The sequence below is a fragment of the Colletotrichum chrysophilum genome, assembly GCF_026319265.1.
Source record: "Colletotrichum chrysophilum strain AFK26 chromosome Unknown scaffold_158, whole genome shotgun sequence".
NCBI lineage: Eukaryota > Fungi > Ascomycota > Sordariomycetes > Glomerellales > Glomerellaceae > Colletotrichum > Colletotrichum chrysophilum.
The window spans coordinates 38,147-57,994 of record NW_026517445.1 but is presented as its reverse complement, the minus strand read 5'-3'; the positions used below and the strand labels follow the sequence as shown (position 1 = coordinate 57,994).

Here is a 19,848-nt window from a genome sequence, read left to right as displayed (position 1 = left end):
GCAACAACTGGAAAATCTAGGTCTTAGTCACATTCCTTTATGTCATTCTTCCCTTGTGTTGCAACTATCATAAGGCCAATGACGTCGAGCTTGTCAATTTATGAAATAGCTAAAGATGGATGCCGAATCTGTTCCCTAAAATACACTGCGCGGCGGCCGCTTATTAAGTGGCCAAGGATACGATAGTATCCAACAATCTCCTAGCCTAAGCTCTTCAGGAGAGAAGCTCTTGAAGGTTTCTGAAGTGCAAATGTGGCCAAACGTTGCCCAGGGGCCAAATCCATCTGCATTCGGCTCTTCGTGGCAAGTCCATGTGGCAAGGAACCTCCCCGGGTTCTTGTTGACTGATGCGGTTGCTTCTGTAAACCTTGCGCGGTCTTTCTGAAGGTTAGCTGGTGATAAAAGCTCTAAATTGCCTTCAAGCATTCCGAATGCTGGTCTTCTCACCCTGGACTTTTGCTGCGTCGTTCTTGCTGAAGTCGAACGACCAACTCGTCATGGCACTGCCTTGAGACCCAAAGGCATTGGAGCCACCTGGGCTGCTCTTTCCGAACGCACCAAAAGCGACTGTGTCGGCTGCTGTGCTTCTCTTTGCTTCGAACCTCTTTTCAAATTTGAGGGTTCCTGGCATGCCGGCCGCCAGTCCCGATGTCCCGTTTGTTGTGCCAAAATTTGATAGAGGCTGACTTGGGACTTGGCCAAAGATATTGCTGGTTCCGTCACCAAACCCAGTGGGCTTTCTGGAAATGGATCCAAAGAGTGCTCTATTCTCAGCCGGAGAGATCTTCTCGGGCTTCATGGCAGTTTTTGCATAGCTTTCGGGGGGAGGTAACTTGACCACTGGGGCCTTCGTCTTCTTTGCCAGGGTGGTCTCGGCTGACGATTCTCCTTGCGTGGGCGTTATGACGATAGGGACTGTTTTTGGTGTGAGTCCTCTAAACGTTCTCATCTTGAAGTAATCAAAAACTGCTTACCGATCGTGTGCATCCCTCCAGCAGTCTCCAGCTTAGTGCTTTTTGTGGGGGTGGTGCGTTGCACTAAAGGAAGATTGTTAATATGCTGTGTTCTTTCGGTGTTGAAGACATGGAAATTTTCTCACTCATCACGCCTCTGGGTCTGTACCGGCGGCACTGATCCAGGCCCTACTTGAGCAGCTTGATATCGATCTGCAACTGTGTGCGGCGCTCCCGTATTTCCTCTGACTCGGCCGCAAGCTCCGCCAACCTCGTGTCATTCATTTCGTTCACGGCCTTTGGTGTCAAAATTCCTGGGAGTTCTTGAATGAGACAGCTTTCTGTCGCCAGGTTGATCAGATTATTAGTGAATGTGCGCAACGCCATCTACGCCAAGTCAATAAGCTTCCATACGGCTGGCTACAATAAGAAAGCATAATACGTACGTCGTAGAATATCTGCATTGTTTCGATGGCCCGCCCAGTACCAAACTCATTGCGCCGGTATGGGAGGTCTGCTCTCGAGTGTCGTGAGCCGTCTGGGTCGTCGTCGTCTTCGTCGTCTGGGGCACTTTCTAAGCTACGATCATAAGTTCTGGGGTTCATAGCTTCCTGGAAGTCAACGTCGAGAGGTAGCGCATACCCCTCCTGAATAGGTCGGAGGAGCTCCCGCAACTTTTTCTCGAGAATCTTCTCTTTTGCATCGAAGAAAGGATCGACGCAGGTCGACAGAATCGTGGAAGTGGTATTGCAGGTGTCCAAGGGCCCAGCAACGTGCTCAAATGCCTCGTCCACGAACGTCTTCACAACAGCAGTGACCTTCTCCAAATGTACCCTGGCGACGGCCTCCCAGGGCTTCGACTGTCTTTGAAAAAGCTGCAGTATCAAATTCGTACTGGCGTATCCGGGAAACTCGGTGCCCTGGTTTGCGGCCGCTTGCCGCTCCAGTTGAGTGGCGATCTCTGACCAAGTGATTGGCTCTGGCATTGGAAGATCGTACGGATGCTTGTCGAGGAACTCTTGAAGATGCAGAGGAATAACGCTTTGTCTCGTAGAGCCAGGAGGGTCAGGAGATATCTTCTGTGATGACCCCTGCACCAGGAGGATGTGACAAATGGCTCGATTGAAACTCCGCAGGTGAGACCGCAACTTCCGATCACTACCATCAAGGCCGCCGAAAAACGGATCAGTGTAGTGACCCTGAATGCTGTCGCGGACAAGTCTCTCGAACCTTCCCGCGATGTCCACGAGATATGCCCTCATGTCGACCGAACTGGATCTGACCTGCCCTAAGCGTGCGAGCTCGGCCTCATGTTCAGCGATCTTTCCCCGAATCTCTTCAAGAACACCCGGGAGACTTTTCTTGATATGATCGTGAAGAATATGGCTTAGACGCTTTCGTAGAGCAGATATGCCCCGATGGATTACCGTTATGGACGCCCAAGACCCGGATTCGAAGAACTTTCTTTCAACTGCGTCCCGATAGTCAGGGTCTGCCTCAGATTCGTCGTAGTCTGGAAGGTTGCGCAACACATGCCATCCTAGTTGCAGGTTGTGCACCGCCTCGCGCCCTCTGACTACCTGAAGATACTCGAGTTCGTCGGGAGATCCTGGATGGAGAAGATCTGGCTTAGTAATGACTCCAAGTGTTCGCTCTCTAGCGGGGTCGTGTTTCGCGGCCTCCTCCAGGACTCTCTGGTTGGCGAGCTGATTACCCGCTGATATGACGGCGAGTATGATGCTGTTTTCTTTTTTCATATAGCTCTCCACCAGCTCCATGACGGTTGTTCTGCCCTCGGCTGATTGCTTCGCTGTTGCGGTGTGGAAGATTCCAGGCAGATCAACTAGGGTGAGAGGATACAGGTTCGGGCCTTCGACCTCCAGACGAAGAACGTCCTTGGAAAATCCTCTGGTGGAGTCGGTGAGGCCCATGTTCTCTTTGGCGGTGGCGACAATTCTGCCAATATCCTCTCTCCCATAATAGTCGACCCGCGTCTCCAGTACAGGCTTAACATCGTTGTGGAACTGAATTGTGGCCTTCACGCGTCGTTGGCTGCCATTTCGGAGAACCAGCTCCGTGGCAAAACGTGTGCACAAGCCCGAGCTGACGGGGAACTTGACATGAGATATGGCTTCGAGGACAGATGACTTTCCGGATGACTGATCTCCAACGACGATAATCTGAGGGAGGTTGACAATCCTGCCAACGCCGAGAGAGGAAAGCTTGTCCGTAATATCGAATAAGGCACGAGTTTCGACGGAGTTCAACTCGTCGAGAGCTCCAGGATCGAGTCTAACTTCAGCCATGTTTGCAAGAGTCTGCGTAAGCTGCAAATAGCCGTGAGCTGACTGTCAACAATCCAAGTAAATTTTCCACGGTGAGCAATGGCATCGTAATATCCTCAACGTATACTCACCAAAACCCAATGTCGGACTTGTTGGTTCGGCCTGTCGGTTCGACCTGTTAGTTCATTTGCGATGGGAGTGGCGCAGCTCATGCATACCACCTAACCACGCACAACTTGACACAGCTGAAATGCAGGAGACCCGACCCAACCTTTGGCCCAAAAACAAAATACTGCACCAGTCTGCAGTTGATGGCCTGATGCCTAAAGCCTGTAATCTCAATCAGGCAAGGCTCCGCGTACGCCATTCTTGATTCGGGTGTTTTACTGTCGTATGGGCCCCAATCCCCGCGCACCTGGTAGGCGCGCGCCAACACGTTAGTTGTCACTGTTGGTATCATGTATCAGAGGGCCAGCTCTGATAGCGTGGGACTTTTCAAGGTAGTTGGGCGTCGTTTGGAACTCAGTTGGGAATATCTGGTGGGCGTCGCAAAGCTAAACGCAACGTGGACGACGCGAAGTCCCTTTTACACCTACCTATATGGAGCTAGACCATAGGCTTGTGCGCATATGGAAAGAGTTGTGCTGTCATAGTTCGACAACTACACGCCTCTCGAAGCGATCTGTTATCTCTCATGACTCGTTATTCCGACGTCGGCTTTGACGTGCCAGCCGTGAGAGAGTAAAACCTACGCATATCAATGTGTTGGGCGTCGTTTTACCATTACGGAGCCTGCTGCTTACCCTGTAAGAAGATAAGATTCCACGCAAGAATCGCTGATCCTGTTTGGGCGAGATTGCCTGATACGATAGAAGATCTGGACTAGCATTTGCACGTACATATGATAACAAAGTCCTGCAAACATTCAATTGTCACTCTGAGCCCTGTCGTGTCACAGCTTGCCTTACATCGACATGAAGCAGCGTGGCAACTTTTGGAAGCTTTTCCAAAGTCTTCAGTTCCTCGGGTTCGGTGGTCCCTTTTAACCCCAAGTTACTCATCTCATGCAAGACCTGAGACCTTTTAAAATCGAATTTTTCTGACGGTATCGGAGTAGATATGCGAATTCAATCCATAAAATCTCAGCGCGCTAGTAGTGGGCAGGCTGTACCCAATGACACTCTCACATTGATGTCATGCAGTTTTGACCCCTGTCAGTAAGAAATGCCTCGATTATGCAATTGCGTGGTCTGAAGTCTGACAAAAGGACCAGCTGCCGAGGCGCGGGGATTTTCGACCAGTTGCAGCCTGGGTGGGAAAATTGTCTGTCACAACCAAAGCCTAGGTACACATCCTCCCTGAAGTCAACTAGGTATGTTATGCTCAGTTTGTACAAGCATTAACTTCAGGGACTTTTCTTCCCAATCGGACGAACGCTTACCAAACTGGTACTACCTATTTCGATCTCAGAATGTAACTGCAGACATTCACGGGTCATTCTACCCATATTCTCACCAGCCGAGTGTCGAGGCACTGCGCGCCGCTGCAGAGAACGGGTGTCATCTGTGCGCATTATTACTCGACAACTTCAAGCACAGCATCTTTGGTGACCGTAGTAGGCCTTCTCGTGTGCTTCCAGAGAGTGCAGTCGAGATCCGCTGGTATCCAGATGTTCAATTCGGTAGTGGGAATGACAGAGCGACACATCGCTGTCTAGCTGCATTCCTACTCACGAAACCCAGTTTATTCCAAGTTCCGTTCCACTTCACGCAGTATGAAGGTCCGGTTGCTCTTGCCCATGTCTTCGAGGCATAGTATGATCCAAGCTAATGACCACTACAGGCGGGATCAGCTCCATCCTATCATCGAAAGCAGTCAGCTCTTCATGGGCAACTGGCTCAGATGACGATTTTCGTCTCGCGGCTTCCTGGGTAAAGCGGTGTCTCGCAACCCATTCTTCTTGCAGCCTAGTTACTAATCCTCTGGCGCCGCTCCCCTCTCGTGTGCTGGACGTCATGGCGAAAAGCTGTCCATCGGGACTCCGCCTTGTTGACGGTGCCGGACGACTCGGCCCATACATTACGCTGAGCCATTGCTGGGGAAAGTCTTCGATTATTACTACAAAGCAGGACACTATTACACAAAGAAGACAGTGTGTTCTCCTGGAAGACTTATCTCAGACCTTCCGCGATGCCGTTATTGCTTCAAGAGCATTGGGTGTACGGTATCTGTGGATAGACTCTCTTTGTAAGTCTTACGCTTGTGCCAATAATCGGCACCCTTAGCTTCGTTCTGCTTAGGCATATCCTCTCTAGGCATCATCCAAGATTCGAAAGACGACTGGGAGTTTGAGGCTAAAAGGATGTGCCAGTACTACACCAACTCTATCATGACCATATCAGGGGTCAGTTCATCTGGTGGCGAGGGCGGCCTGTTTGCGACGCGGCATCCCGGCCTTACATCTCCGATACCAACAGAAATTACCTTCCCTGAAGATGGAAAGCTGAAAGGGTTTGCGCATGCACTATATTTTCCCGACCCGGCACGCGATATTTGGGGCGACCATAAGCCCCCGCTATGGACAAGAGCATGGGTCGTCCAGGAGCGTGTCTTGTCACCAAGGCTGCTTTTGTTCTCCTTGGCCCAGATGAGCTGGCAGTGCCAAGAGGAAATTGCATCAGAGAATATCCCAGAAGGTAGGCCTCTGGAAAGTAGCAGAGAGGATGTGGACATGCGGTGGTCGATTATGGGTTGGCAACGTGCGCAGTCTACATCCCAGATTGGGGAAGACCTGTACTCATCGCCTGTCGCATCTCACAGACTCTATCACGGCTGGTACGAGATCGTGTGGGAGTACACGCACTGCAAATTGACCATGCCATCCGACATCTTTCATGCCGTTGCTGGCATAATGCAGGCACTTCAGTTCGCGTTGAAGGATGAATATGTCTCCGGACTCTGGAAAGGCGACATACACCGGGGACTTATTTGGGTGGTGGCCGAAGGAGTCAAGAGCCAGACGGCATTGAGGTCATATCGCGCCCCATCGTGGTCGTGGGGCTCACTGCCGGGGGCTTGCAGGTTCATTTTGTCTAATGCCCCTAGAGAGTTCATCGATACGAGATGGCTACACATTCTCAGCATTGAGGCGTTGGGTCAGGATGAGTCACAGCCGGTGCTGAGAGTAAGAGGTCGACTTAGGAAGGCGTACTACGTGCCCTATGTTGAATACGATTTCCAAAAGCACTTCCCGGCAAAGCTCAAGCGGGGCGACGACCTGGTTGACGCAGAGACTGGCGAGTCTTTAGGGGCAGTGACGATCGATAACAATGAGGTGTCCCTTCTCGTTGAGCTGTGTTGTCTTCCCGTTTGTCTTGTTAGGTCCAACGTGCCAGGGCACGTCCGCAAGCGAACGGCTATGGGGTATTTGGAATACAGCTGTCTTGGGAAGCACCGCAACATGAAGTCGCCTCCGGTTTGGATTGAAGGACTGGCCTTGCAGTGTCTTGACAAAGAGAAACACGTTTATATGAGAGTTGGGAAGTGGCGGTGTGAAGACCTCAAGTTATTCCGGTGGTCCAAGTCTCGAGCACTATCCATCGTCTAGGGCATATGAGGGGTTAAGCCGGCGCCGGAAGCACAAGTGGGGCTGCCATCGGATCCGGCCCGGGCGCTAACGGCCGAAAAGCGCCCTCTTCTCAACCGCATGTTTGTCGCACCTTTGCTCAATGTTTTGCTCTTTTGAAGTAAACCAAACGCAAAAGAAAGACCAGAATTGCATTGCAGATTTTCGGCGCTAAATCTATTGACACAATGATTGCTGTCTTATCACGCGGTGCCTATCACCGGCCGAAATCCAATGCATGATGCCGGAGGCCGACAGCAATCGCAGATGTCGTTGGGAGCCAGCGAAGCCAAGCGCATGTCTTGCGCTAGGTTCTCACCTTTCCTTCACGAAAGTTATGTAAAAACGCAGAGCTTTTGCGGCAAGCTCCTGGAGGACACAATCTACCGGAGGTCCTGTGGCGTGGCAATCTAATCTGGTCAATTGGCGTCGGTCCGGCTCCCAGTTGAGTACATGAAGCAATGAAACTCATATGATTTACAAGCGGTCACCACGGCTTCCGTTTCTCAACTTGCACTCTCACTCGCGCTACCGAAATGGCCACTCTTGACCACATGAAGCGCGCGTTGAGGCAACAGGCCAAATCCGACGATGCACTCGCCAGCCAACCTCTGTCCGACGAGCAGTACAGCGCAGGCTTCAAATTCTTCGTACAATGTTCAACCGCATACGAGGACTTCATCCTGCCTCAACTCATTCAGCTCCTCGCCCTAATCCTCAAATCACGCCTCCGTGTCTCCGTGCTGGAAATCGGACCGGGCCCGGAGAGTGTGCTTGGACGCCTGCCTTTGAAAATAAGGCAGAACATCACGAGGTACTCTGCGCTTGAGTCAAACAGTATTTTTGCTTCGCATCTGGAAGAGTGGCTAAAGTCGGCGTACGAGTACGGGCTACCGCGGCCCTGCTTAGAGAGTGAAGCCGGCCTGAGACGAACGCCCTTGGATCCTCAAGCGTGGCTACATCTGTACTGCACTGGAACTGCTAGTGGACCAGCCAGGAAACGGCACGGCAATCCTCTTCCACAGAGATGGACCACTTCTCTTGCAGGGCCTAGTACTTTACCAAGTTGCAACTTTCCCCACAGGAATCGTTCGAGTAGAGAACAGTGACGACTCCCTGGACCGCCTCATCCCATTCATTGCAGGCTACGTGCCACAAACCACAGCTACTCAACTCCAATGGCGCAACATCTGCCGCTCCCTGGGCCGACAAGTCGAGGCACATCTCATCTTCGCCGCGCCGGAGGTCATGATGGCTTTCACGCGCCATTCAACAGCACTGCCTGAGATAGCGTCGAGGGTGCCGGTCGCGGACGGGAAGATGCAGGTTAAGAACTAGGAAGCTCATCTACAACGCTCGGCCGCGGCCTTCAGACCTACCAAGATTCAGCATGTCCAGGACTGTGTCCGATGAGCTTCGAAACACTGCACAGCATTGAGGGTTGTAGGCGGGGGGCACAGCGACCATTGTCTGTGGCCTAATGTTGTTGCCTTCGGCATGAGCCCTTTCAACCAGGTTCACATTATCACAGATGAAGACGATGTCGACGAAGCCGGAAGTCTAGTCATTGCCGGAGCGGGCTGCAAAGGAGGAGAAGGAGACATCATTCAAAAAGCCATGAAAAGGGGCTCACCGTGCCTCTAGGCTCTAAACCTACCGTATACTAAGCTTTATTCTCTCTATTTTCTCATATATAACGGAAGTCTAACCATACTATCTTCTTATATAGGATATAAACTAGTTAGTAGTAACTAATAAGAAATATAGCATAAGAAAGCCTAGAGTCCTTAGATAAGCAGCTAGAGTATATATTTATGTAGTTATATCCCTTGCGATATTATTAAAGCAAGGTATTCTAAACATAATCAGATTATTAAGATAGGTGTGTAAGTTTTTACATTAAACAAATCATTTAGCTATAAATAAGAGATCAAACAAGATATCTAAATTAAACTATCCCTTTGTATTAAAGAAACTAGTAATAACTAAGCTTAACGTAATTAGAAATAACATACGTATGTGAAAGACTTGCACCTAGTTTCCTCCTCTTGAATGGATCGGCTTAAATGTGGAATCCGGTCATCTCGGGTGTCATCAACAGTCTGGAGCTGGACTGCTCGCTGCCCCCTGGCGAATCGTGTTCCTCATCTATGCCACGCTCGTACTCCTGAATATTGATTTCGCTTTGAAACAGAACTGAAAACGAGCGAATAGGACGCGTCGCCATTTCTGAAGACCACGATTGGGATGTGAAGACAGAGGCTTCACGAGTATGATATGGTTCCTGGCTACCCATCATCGTGACAGATACAATAGGTGAGAGGGAAGAGGTCATGGGGATGCTGCGTTGGAGTGACGGAGAGAACATGGATGTTGTGCTACCTTGAACACCAGCTGCCTGTACAGCACTGAATGATGGCTGCTCAGGAGTCCTGGTCATCTGGAGTCCAGTCCTTGGAGGCCCCATTTCTTGTGGTGGAGGTGGTAATTGGTGTGCCCTTGGGCGTCGTTGAAGATCCTTGGAAGTCCTTGCACCGTGGGCGATGAGGCACTGCTTCTTGGGTTGGTTGTTGAAGTGAACGTCCAGTGGCGTCCTGCCTATGTCAGAAACGGCGTTCACATCAGCGCCAGCATCGACTAGGAGCTGAATAATTTCCACGGTTTTTGCGAAGTGCTATCAACGTTTCAAATTAGGTCTTCAGGGAACCGCGGAAATTGAAGAGGTGAATTACCAGAGGAGCCCAGCGGTAAGGCGTCTGGAAGGATGGATCAGCTCCTCTGCGGAGCAAGGTCCTGACTGCTTCTGTATGTCCGCCTGCGGCACATTCATATAGACTGTTCATCAATTCCGGTCTCGTGTCGTTTATACACGCCCCAGCCTGAATGAGAAGTTTGGACACGTCCTCGTGGCTGGCCGAGCCTCCAATAGCGGTCCATGGTGTCCGGCCATTTCGGGATCTTACATTGACGTCTACATTCCGGCTAAGTAGAAACTCGACTACTCGCGGCTGGTTGTGGATGCTAGAAATATGCAGACACGTCTCTCCATCGTTGTTCTTCGGGTTCTTTGAGCCGAACACACCCCAGAGAATCTCGACCAAGTCTAAGACGCCCTTCCGAACCGCTAGGAACAGTGCCGCACGGAACACATCCTCGTATTCGCTCTTGTCAACATGGGCGACATCACCTCGGACAGAATCGCAATCGATGCGGTATGTGCCGAGAAGAATATTAAATCCCGTCGTGAAAGTGGTCATCTCAATTGGAATGGCGTATTCTTTGGACGTCTGGGCAGCAATCAGGAGGCCATGAGCGATGGCCTCGTAGAGCTCATGAATCTTCTGATGAGACATACTGCGGCCACTTGAGCCCCAGATCCTGATGAAAGCACCACAGGACTGCAGAGTTTCCACAATCATTGTCTTGTCTTGGAGGTCGATCTCGGGGGTACTGCCAGTCGCCGCCTCGGGGCTTTCGACTATGTCGATGGCGTCAAAACCGACGGGGCTACTAGTGTCGTCGGGTTCCCATTGGTCGGCGACTGGTGTCGGAGGCTGTGAAGCGGGTGTCGAGACAGCTCCGACTGGGGTTCCTCCTGAGATAGCGGAGGCTGGAGTTTCGATGCGGTACCCTTTAGGTGTGCATGGGCTCGGGGCTGCTAACGTTAGGGGGATGTCTTGCCTCGATCGATGTGTACGCACCTGCCCTCGCCGAAAGATATGCCTGCTGCAAAGTCGTAACGTGACGAGATATCTCCTTCTGGATTTCATTCATCGGAATCCGCCTGTCCTGGATATAGAGAGCGCTTTTTCGGCCGTCGCCATGCCGTTTGCGCATCCTGTGGTCGACCCAGGCCCAGTTCTCGCCTTTTTTGTTCTTGCTCAAGCCCCACTCTCTGAAGAGACGTTCGTAGGTTGAATTTCTGGAGTCAGAGTATCTATCAGAATCCATGATGCTCGCAACCTGACAGCACGGAAGTTTGGAGGCTATCGACCTACCCGGCGGTGATGGAATGCTCGCTCTTCATGTACGCAATAACCTGCTGAATTTTCATATCCTGCTTGATGTAAAGGCTCTCAAGTAGATCATGGTGCTTTCTGAGTTCGCGAGCCATTGCGATGGTCCGATGGGCGAGAAAGTAAGGGGTAAGCAGATGGGAAGTGTTTCGTCAGAAAAAGCGATGTTGCAGAAGAGGGTAAGATGTAGTTAGATACCAGGAGACAAAAAGCACCTGATGAGACGGGGCGGTGATGAGAAGGATTATGTACGCACCAAATACCAGTCGGCTGGGGTCGTGTCTTACAAGTACGCCAGGACGGGAGGCATACAGCGAGGCGGCATGGGGCGCGGCCAGGCAGGCCGGTGCCAAAGAAAATAGAGACTCATATGTTACCGCGCCAAATTCCTAACAAAGATACCTTAAGAGCCACACGAATCCAGGCTAACACAAGTATTTCTAGCTAAAGCCAAGGCACCCGCCTGCTGGAACCCTCTGCCCGTACTCCCATTGGACGACGCCAGAACCATCATGTTTCGGGCCGTATACGTCTCTCCCGCCTTCCCGACTACGCACCTGCCTTGCCGTTTCCATTGTCATGGATGTTCTCTCCAGCCCGCTCACCTCCTTCCCATTCTCCCATTGGACAAGGCCACAATTATCACCATGTGTGTATGCAGCGAACCCTCCCACCAACGCCTACTCATATTCTTTCTGGCGCGTGGGGTCAACGAGGGACATGGGGCCTGGGGGCGACCGGGGGCACATAAGGCACACCCACGCACTACAGGCCGAGTACGTACCTAGGTGTTTGGGCTGACTGATTTCTTTTCCGGCTTTCTGGTTGGTTCATACCACAACCATCACTGATTTAGAGAAGCTTTGATTGGCTCACACCAGAACCATCATCAATATACGTACGTCGAGCCTTTTGTACTACCTGCCTTACTTTGGAAAATGGGGTCAGCGAATCCTGTGTCTCGCGATGTCTCGCAATGCCGGTTACTTCACAGCCTCCACCATCAGTTAATTGGTCGGGGCCCAAACCGTCGTCTCGTGGGTTGACCCACACGCTACTTAGCTCTGCCTACCTGCATGCTACCAATCCAGCGTCCCACGAGAGAGCGAATAGCATTGCGAAAACGAAGGCACGTCACAGCATCGAAATTCATGCTAACGGAACCTGGCGAGATGCGCATTCCAGTCTTGCAGCAGCATTTGATATACAATGGTCTCATAGGCTGATCCTCGGCATACTGAGGGACCAGTCCATTTCGAAATACTTTCCACTTTCCGCGCCTGGTCATGCTTGGTCCTCCTGAAGCCTATCCATAAGTATATATTATTGACATCGTCCTTGAATCCTCCAGGTCAGCTGTACACTGTACTCTTTCTGAAGCTCGTCGGTGCTGCTCCCTACTTCCTGGCGTCGTTGCTCCACGCCGGTAACCCTACACCTTTAAGCCAAGCCAATTCCTGATTGGAAACTACCACGTCCTCGTCTGACCTCGCCTCCGGCAAGATTAACTTCGAGGATAGGCCCCTCTTAAGCTCCTTTGATCGGTGCGTTCTATCCGACCTATTCCTTGTGTATGGTGCCCAGCAAGCGCCCTATTTCATTTTCCTTCACTGGTACCGTGAGTAACGAGTAGCTAATGGCGCGGCTCGACTGATAGGCAGAGGCAAAGCCTTACTACTACCTATTGACGAAGAAGAAACCTAACAGCTCCACCAAGACCAATCTGATTCTATTATCGAACCGAGCTTAACAGAGCAAATCACGCCGCTTTGCTTCAGGACCTTCTAACTATATCTCCTGGGAAATAGGCAACAAGGGGGCATCATGGAGGAGAAGAAACAAGCTGATGACGCCGTGATCCGAGGATTACGATCACTTGGTGTTGACTTGACCGACGACATCGTTCAGAAAGCGGCTTCCACCTTTAAGGGTATGATGCCTATGGATAGATTCCGCGCGGAGTACCTAGGAGACTGCAGCCCAGAAGGTCTATCAGTCAAGGCATCTACAGATGTCGAGATTGCCACCAGTTGCCAAGAAACGAATGGATCTGTACGCCAGAAGGCTGGATGATTGCGCGGTTACATATTTGCCAATAGCAAATGCCTATACGAGGAAATTAAATTATCTAATGGAGATGGTGTTCGGTGCTCCTGATGTTGACGTGCTTTTCATCACAGGCAAGAGAGATGAAGCGCCGGTTGCGGATTTGAGTCACCTTGTGCCGGAAAGTAAACTCGTCGATATCCGGGTCAACGCCAGCAAGGACATCAGATGGCGCCGACGAGGGGTATCCAATGGCGTGAAAATATGTAACGGTACAACGGATCATCATGGCGAGTCGGCCACATCGGACGCGGAGTACAGCCCCAGCATGGAGTTCCACAACAACGTCGAAGGAAACGAAGCCCTAACTGAGTTTGCTTCAAAGCAATTGCTTCCCCTTGCCCATGACGACCCGAAGAAGCTAGCCGACATGATCCGCGACATACCCGGCTTTCGCGCAGGAATCGACTTCCGTCACGCTGTCGACATCGCCAAGAGACCAGGCGGCCTGGTGCTCTGCATGCCCCTGCTCCAGTCTCACTTCGTGGGTGATTGGAGCAAGGTCGATGCCATTGTCTGCTGCGAGACCGGCGGCTTCATCTTTGCGTCCGCGTTGGCGATGCAACTTGGTAAACCGCTGGTCCCAATCCGAGAAGCCGGCAAGCTGCCCCCACCTATAGTTTCTGTGGCCAAAGCTGCGTCGCATATCTCTTCGGGGGTTGACGGAGTACACGAGAGACGAATTGAGATGGACCGGGATTTGCTACAAGGAGGGGCGTCGGTTGTGATTGTGGATGACGTGTTTGCGTCTGGGGAGACGATGTGTGCTGTGCTGGAGCTGTTGAAGCAAGTTGGTGTTGGTATGGAGCAAGTTAGGGTCATGGTTGTCGCTGAGTTTCCTCTTCATCGTGGAAGGGCATTGCTGCGAAATCGTGGATTGGGGCGGGTCAATGTTCAGAGTCTTTTAGTCTTTGGAGGTGTCTGAGGTCAGCAAAAGATGAAGAGTATTGGTACATCAGCTGACAGAAAAATAACTTTAAGGCATTCTCAGGATTTAGGAAGGAAGTGACGTTCCTGCCAGAAGTGAGGTGAAGTCAATGTCGGCGCCCCCCCACTTGTCATGCGGCCCCACAACGAACCCGCACCGAGCCCGGACACCGATGCGGCTGGGCCGGTGTGTGCCCATGGGTAAGGTGAGCCGCCGGTGTAGCCAATGGCGCCCTCGAACGCGGACAAAGAGCGATCGGTAGAAGATTGGGGAGTCAATGTACTGTGCGGTGAGCAAGACAATATCGGTGACATACTGATCCCAGTGTTTGGCCTGCACAACGCGGTATTGATTTGCACTTCGATAATTGTTGTGGTTCTCAGCCATTGGAACCGCAAAAATGGGCAGCGAACCAAAGTGCAATCCTCCAGCTCCAATGACCAGTGGCTGGTTGTTGATTATGCAGTGGCTGCTTACTGCCGATCTTCCAGTGAGATGACGAATGCCACTTCCGACCCAGGGAGGCGATATCCGCAACGTGACATCACCGCCATTACCCCCGGTACTCAGTCGCATCAACGGACGGGTCTTCACGATGAATGAGCATTACCGAAATTTTCATTGCAATACTGGATATCAACATCAACGCCATTTTCCTATCCCCGTGACTCGCTGATATATCCCAATATGGACCCAAATCCCCCAAACAGAGCGGTATCATAAAAAGCAAACCGTAGCCAATTCCAGCCCTGAACACCGTGTGCCCGTAGAACGTACAATTACATCCCCTTGCGTCCTTTCACCTCCCCACCTGCACGTAGTCTGCAGGGTTATACTGATACGCCTGATACGCCGTCGGGCCTTTCACTCTGTGCTGCGACGCATCCGCCACCTTGATCGGATCCCGGCGGTGCTCCTCCTGCGTCTCCGCGTGCGTCGCCAGCTCCGACGAGAAGCCCTTGTGATCCAGCCCGGGACTAGCGTAGCCTCCGCTGCCGTCGGAGCTCATGCTCGTCGGGCGGCTGCCCTGCTGGCTCGGGCTCGGCTGGCCCTGCGACCAGCGCCACGAGTTCGGGTCCGGGGACAGCTGCGAGCTCTGCTGCGACATGGAGTTGCGGTCGTACTGCGGCGGGGAGCCGGAACCCTGCGGCTGCGGCGACGGCGGGTAGAGCGTCTTGTTCTCGGGCGGGTGGTAGAAGTTCCCCGGCAGCTCGGCGATAAAGGAGGTGTGGCCCGGCGCGGTGTGTTGCTGGTTTTGCGGGGAGCTGGGGAGCTCCATGGGTTGTTGGTGTTGTTGTTGGGCGTACTGCGGCGCGTAGTTGCCCTGCGAGCCGGGGCGGCCCATGCTGGCCATGGAGACGGGGCGGGGCACCTGGTAGCGCGGGGAGGAGACGGACTCGGGGCGGGGGCTCCCGTTGGGGCGCTGGGGCGGGAAGGTGGGTGATCTGGCGCCGCTGATGCCGGTGCTCGTCCTGTCGGCGGGGTTGATCGTCTTGAGCTTGCCGTCCTCGATCATGGCCTGCAGCACGCCGGCGTCGAGGAGCTCTGCCTTTTTGATGATGCGGGAGACCATCTCCTTGCTGGCGGCCTTGAGCTGGGTGCGCACGAAGCTGGTCATGGTGACGTTGCAGCGGATCTCGATATCTTCGCGCAGGTAGAGGCCGTCAACGGGGACACCCAGGCCGGCCATGCCAATCTCGGGCTGGTGCGGGGGCTCGACGCCGGGCTGGTTGCCGTCGATGCGGTACTTGATGCGGATGTCGATGTTCATGGGGGCGTAGGTGTGCGTCTGCAGGCCCCAGGGCATGTCGTGGAAGCAGCCGTTGAAGGAGATCTTGCCGGAGCCCATCTTGCCGATTCCCGGGATGAACTGGACGCGCTCGGTGATCTCGTACCAGGTGGAGTAGTACTCGTCGGCGGCGGCGTCGCGGGGCGCCTTGATGGGCTTGTGTTCAAGGACGAGGGGGTTGAGGGTGATGACCTCGGAGTGGGAGTGGAGGATGTCGATGGCGAGCTGGCGGGGGATGAAGCCCGGGATGGGGGTGATGGTCGTGTAGACCTCCTTTTTGCGCAGCATCGTGACGGGTCGCTGGGCGCAGAGCGCTTTCCTCGTGTCTTTCGTTGAGTTCGTCTGGGTGGTCGGTTCGCGTCGACGGTGATGCTGGTGTTAAGGGGCGTCAATGGATGGTCGTCGGCGGTTGTCTGTCGAGAGTCGTCGTCGGTGGTGGTGGTGTAGGATCGCAAGTCTGTGGGAGGAGAAATGCGCCAGACATGAAAGAAGGATGTTGGAGGTAAGATAGATAGGGTAATCTGTCTGCTGACGGAGGTGCCGCTGATGATTAGGCATTTGATCGCGGCCAAGGATGCCACAGCCCCCCGGGCCGGGACCTCTCCATTGTGCTACCTTAGGTTGGCATGGTTGGTTTAGCTCTCGGCCTGGAGCTAAGGAGGAGGGCAGAAAGCATGGGCATCTGCAATCCAGCGAAACACAGACAAACACCACACACCTCTGGACAGGCGCAAAAAGATGCGCAGACTCTGAGGGGAGGGGCAGCCAGGCGGCGCAGGGCAGGGCGAGCGGTGCAGGGAGGCGTTGTTGGTGGGGGGTGGCAGGGTTCGGGGTTTCTTCCAGCAAGCAGGTGAAGAGGAGGTGCCTAAGTACCGTCCGGTCTCACGTCATCTGGCGCACGGGTGCAGATGATCCGTCTCCGGTTTTGCGGTCTCAGAGGGGCAGCTCGTAGGGATTTCAGTCTTTCAGCAGACAAAACCCTCTGAAGGATCCGTTTGTGAATGCTGTAGGTTCGCTAAGCCAAGGCCAGCCCAGGCCGAAGGATCACTAGAGCTTCTCTTGTGTGGAGTATTGGCCAATGAGAAGCCGCTGCTGTCGTCCGGACTGTGAGCGTTCCGGCGCAGGAGCCACACAATGAGGTGCACAAGCCACGAGTTGTGCACCATGCCAGCTGGCTATCCGTGTTTATGCATGTTTATCCCATCTTATCCACGTTTATCCATGTTTGTTTCTTATGTTTCTCATGTCTTCATGGATGTTTTTTTCATGTGTCTCTCCTGTCAAAGTCATCCCTCGGTGGATTCAACACTCATCAATGTCACTCAGCCCGACAAAACAGGGTCCTCCGAGACAACCCAAGAGCTGACGACCGGGGTCATTGTTGGAACGAGGAGCTTGGTTGCTTGGTTAAGGTGCCATTGTCACCTCTTGTCCCTGCTTCTACCACATTGCCAACAACGACAAACACCGCCGTTGACGGCATTCCCACCCCGTCTCCGCCGCAAATCTTCAGCTCGCCCCCTGATCTTCCGTGATCTCCAGCTGCTCTGCGGCTTGGGCGTCCCCGCTTCGGGGGTCTGAGACGGCGGCCAGTCCGGACACGACCCAGATCATCATTTTTTTCTTTCGAGGTTTTTTTTTCCAAGGCCCCAACGTCTTCGGCACCGATGTTAGGAGGCGCCCCCGTTCCAACCATCGCGGGGCGCCGTTCCCACGCCGCAACGCCCCGCGACGCCTCAAGGTTTGGGCCGTTGAACTTTGGTCTTGGCTGTGGTGGTTTTCCCCTTTCATCCTTCTTTCTCCCTTCAGATGCGTTGAATGCGAACGGCTAGGTTTGACGTTTCCTCGCAACCAGATCGCTGGAAAGCTCGGCTGTCTTGGATTTTAAGAGAATGTTTTGACTCACCTTGCCGACCTAAATCGCACAATGCCCGCAACCGCTGCGTTGCTTCTTTTGACGTGTGTTGCACCGAGGAGAGTGCCACGAAAGGACATCCGGTGCCGATCATCCATCTCCCACCGACGTCCGGCGACGCCAAGCCGTCCGGGCCAGCTCCTTCGTGTCGCCGGACTGTTCAAGCCGGATATCACGTTCCTCCTACGGTATCGGTGAGGGAATATCTAGAAAACAGTTCCCATTTTGCATTTTTCTTGGTTTTTGAGCGCCGCCGCATCATGTGCCGGTAATCCGCCAGCTGACAAAGACAAGACCTCAATATCCGTCCAACCCTCACAGTCGCATCGCAGCGGAGCTCCCATTATCAACCTGCCTTTCACTATGCAGACTGCAGAGCTACCCCGTTCAGGCAGCTGCATGCGATATCCTGCATCTTGACGTTGACATCAACCGGCCATCACCACCGAACTATCCGCGGCAGATTTCATCTCGCAGGATGCTGGCCCATTCGGCCGAGGTCAATCCCCGTGGCCCCCAAACTCCGAACCCCAATTCCCCAATTCCAACTTGACGCCAAGCACGTCCCTGTCGCTCAATCCCACATGGACCTGTCTCAAAAGACGCAGCTCGCTCAATTGCCCATGTGGCTGACTCGACCGAGGCATGCTGTGCTGTTTCACACCCTCATCCCTTGGGATCCAACTGCAGAGCAACCTGAACAAGCTCCAGCTCCGAACCGTAGGGTCGCGTCGGGTGCGTGGTGTTGAAGGTGGGTTCCCGGCCGGGGCACCGGTCTGCCCGCCAACGAGATCGGAAGCATTCACGATCCGGATCTTTTTGCGATCCTTTTGGTCAATTGTCATCGCTCTCGCCGCTGCACGGAAATTGAGCATGTAATCATGACATTCTTGCGGATTGTAAGATGTTGACGCGTTCTAAGGCTGCACCGGGATTTTGACAGCCGAATAACTGCGCCGCCTCTAGACGGCCGATGATGAGATGAAAGATCGAGTGCCTACTCGGCTCCCGTACTCTTCACCGCTGAGCCACAGCGAGCTCAGCCTCGAGTGCCTAAGCTGCTGCTTCCTGCATTGCAAGACGCTGAGCTCAATTATGTGATCAATTCATGCCCCAACAATAGCCCATCAACTCCAAAAGTCAAAAAAAAGTCATTCTCATCAACCGATATGCACTGCCGTAGATTTTTAGCTTCACGCTCCGCGCCCTCCCAAGCGCAAAAGCGCCGACGCCTGTTCCCGAAATCCACGCGTCGCTCGCTTAACACAAACCAATCACCAACAGAAAATGCCATGAATAGATCATCTGACCTTTTCCGCGTACAAGACAGAATTCCGACATCTCGGAACTGACGTCCTCACTACTGCAAAACAGAGTTTAGCACGACACCCGAATTAGCCAGGCCAGCCGCAAGTTTAGCGAGACGCTGTCACTCACCAACATCCCGTTCATCACAACGCGACACGTTCGCAACGAGAACAACCACACACAGCAGACCTCAGTTGCCGATCCCAGCTGCCGAAGACAAGCTGGCCCATCTACGGCCTCCTTGGCGGACTCCACGACGGACACACCTTTCCATTGCAATCCAACCTCCCTGATTGGGCCATCTGGCGGTGCCCGGGGCACGTGGAGCCAATGTGGGAACTTGCCCTTCAATATTTTTCTTAGTGCCCTTCTTCCCCAGGATTGCGGGGAGGAATCTGGGGAATGCGGCGCGGGCGGATACGTGGATGACTTCGGCAAGTAATTCGCCTTCAAAGAAGGAGCTTTTGATTATTGAAATCGTTCACGATTTCTTGTCTGCTGTAGAGATGAGGCTTTTAAAAAGGTCTGGGCATCGCTGATCTCCCGCGCGGAATCAGAAACAAGAGATCATCGCTCTTGCATCTCATCGCAGACGATGTCACCGCGAACCACAATTGGAGGAGAAGCGAACGCAGCAGCAGCAAACCCAACGACGTAGCATAGTGACAAATTCCTCAGTACTGCAACCCTTCAGAGCGAAAACCTGCATCTAATGCCGCAGGCAAAGCAAATCTGGCAGCTGCCACGCCTGCCTGGCCTGCCCTCTCCCCCGGTCCGCGTCTGCAATCTATGTGATTTACCCCGCAGAAATATCCCATGTCCAATCCCACACACACTCATGGGTCCCCGGGAAGCGACGAGTTGGAGCGCGCGGAACAGCTTAGAGCTGCAGCCTTTTGCGTCCCCGGGGTGGAGCTCTATCT

At 53.2% G+C, this 19,848-nt stretch overlaps 5 protein-coding genes across 5 annotated transcripts; 2 read left to right on the top strand and 3 right to left on the bottom strand.

Annotated features, from left to right (window-relative positions):
• Positions 1-1,142: 1,142 nt before the first annotated feature.
• COL26b_011973 (uncharacterized protein) lies at positions 1,143-3,259 on the bottom strand (the record flags this gene model as incomplete). Its single annotated transcript, XM_053184626.1, has 2 exons — positions 1,143-1,340; positions 1,400-3,259. 2 exons carry the CDS (start codon positions 3,257-3,259, stop codon positions 1,143-1,145), a joined length of 2,058 nt encoding a protein of 685 aa, XP_053031429.1.
• A 4,140-nt stretch (positions 3,260-7,399) lies between these two features.
• On the top strand, positions 7,400-8,201 carry COL26b_011972 (uncharacterized protein; the record flags this gene model as incomplete). Its single annotated transcript, XM_053184625.1, has 2 exons — positions 7,400-7,775; positions 7,849-8,201. 2 exons carry the CDS (start codon positions 7,400-7,402, stop codon positions 8,199-8,201), a joined length of 729 nt encoding a protein of 242 aa, XP_053031428.1.
• Positions 8,202-9,553: 1,352 nt separating this feature from the next.
• Positions 9,554-10,977, bottom strand: COL26b_011971 (uncharacterized protein; the record flags this gene model as incomplete). Its single annotated transcript, XM_053184624.1, has 3 exons — positions 9,554-10,417; positions 10,527-10,785; positions 10,862-10,977. The coding sequence occupies 3 exons, from the start codon at positions 10,975-10,977 to the stop codon at positions 9,554-9,556; spliced, it is 1,239 nt and encodes a 412-aa protein (XP_053031427.1).
• A 2,276-nt stretch (positions 10,978-13,253) lies between these two features.
• Positions 13,254-13,648, top strand: COL26b_011970 (uncharacterized protein; the record flags this gene model as incomplete). Its single annotated transcript, XM_053184623.1, has 2 exons — positions 13,254-13,537; positions 13,606-13,648. 2 exons carry the CDS (start codon positions 13,254-13,256, stop codon positions 13,646-13,648), a joined length of 327 nt encoding a protein of 108 aa, XP_053031426.1.
• A 1,064-nt stretch (positions 13,649-14,712) lies between these two features.
• COL26b_011969 (uncharacterized protein) lies at positions 14,713-15,990 on the bottom strand (the record flags this gene model as incomplete). The annotated part of the gene is made up of 1 exon (XM_053184622.1): positions 14,713-15,990. The coding sequence occupies one exon, from the start codon at positions 15,988-15,990 to the stop codon at positions 14,713-14,715; it is 1,278 nt and encodes a 425-aa protein (XP_053031425.1).
• Between the last annotated feature and the right edge of the window lie 3,858 nt (positions 15,991-19,848).